This window comes from Priapulus caudatus, unplaced genomic scaffold (assembly GCF_000485595.1).
Source record: "Priapulus caudatus unplaced genomic scaffold, Priapulus_caudatus-5.0.1 Scaffold455, whole genome shotgun sequence".
Lineage (NCBI taxonomy): Eukaryota > Metazoa > Priapulida > Priapulimorpha > Priapulimorphida > Priapulidae > Priapulus > Priapulus caudatus.
This window is the reverse complement of record NW_014577516.1, coordinates 247,679-248,540: the sequence shown is the minus strand read 5'-3', so window position 1 is coordinate 248,540 and position 862 is coordinate 247,679. Positions and strand designations below refer to the sequence as shown.

Here is an 862-nt window from a genome sequence, read left to right as displayed (position 1 = left end):
GCTAGCTACACCCAGCAGCCCTGCACGGCTAGCTACACCCAGCAGCCCTGCACGGCTAGCTACACCCAGCAGCCCTGCAGCCAACTGTCTACACGAAGAAGGAAGCATCTCGAGGGCTTCACCTCCAAAAGGATTCGTTGAGCATCCTCGTCCGGAGGCTGCGACAGCGGCGTCGGCGACCGTTCGCGCGACTTCCGATGTTAATGAACTATAACTCGTTAAAACGTTAATTAAACCCCGAGACCGTAGGCACGATGATGACCGTCACGGTGGATGGGTGATATGGATCGTGCAGTGGACGGCCTTGACTATCCTCTACCATACACACACGGCCTAATCTTTTTCATTCAAGAGAAAGAGNCTGACAACGGCACGCGTCCGCCGGTCGCCGCCGCTGCCGACGACGACGTCGACGTCGGCGGCGGGACGCAGGTGGCCCCGGGCACGGTTCCCGTCGCCGTCGTCACCGTCGTCACGAACGTGCTCGTCATTGTCGCTATCGCGCGTACGCCGCACCTGCAGACGAACACGCACCGCCTGCTCGCAAACCTCGCCGCAGCCGACGCCGCCTTCGCACTGTTCCTGATCGGCTTGTCTCTCGGCGACGTCGTCGTCGGCCGCCACCGCTACGGCAAGTTCGGCTGCTTGCTGGCGATGACGTCCAGCGTGCTGATTACGATGTCGAGTCTTGCCGGCCTGCTGCTCATCACTGCCGACCGCTACGTCGCCGTCACGCGGGCCGTCCGCTACAAGACGCTGGTGACGGTCGGCAGGACGCGCGCTGTCGTTGCTCTCACCTGGTCGTACGGCTTCGCCACCGCAGCGACGTCCTTCGGCGTCGCGATGCTACACTGGCGCGACG

The 862-nt window shown here is 63.0% G+C and overlaps 1 protein-coding gene across 1 annotated transcript in view; it reads left to right on the top strand.

The window, feature by feature from the left end:
• Window positions 1–282: 282 nt before the first annotated feature.
• LOC106810579 (beta-1 adrenergic receptor-like) overlaps window positions 283–862 on the top strand; it is a 2,735-nt gene continuing 2,155 nt past the window's right edge. Inside the window, exon 1 of the mRNA XM_014813973.1 lies at window positions 283–854. Within this exon, the coding sequence (XP_014669459.1) occupies window positions 283–854 (572 nt within the window). The remainder of the gene's footprint in view (window positions 855–862) is intronic.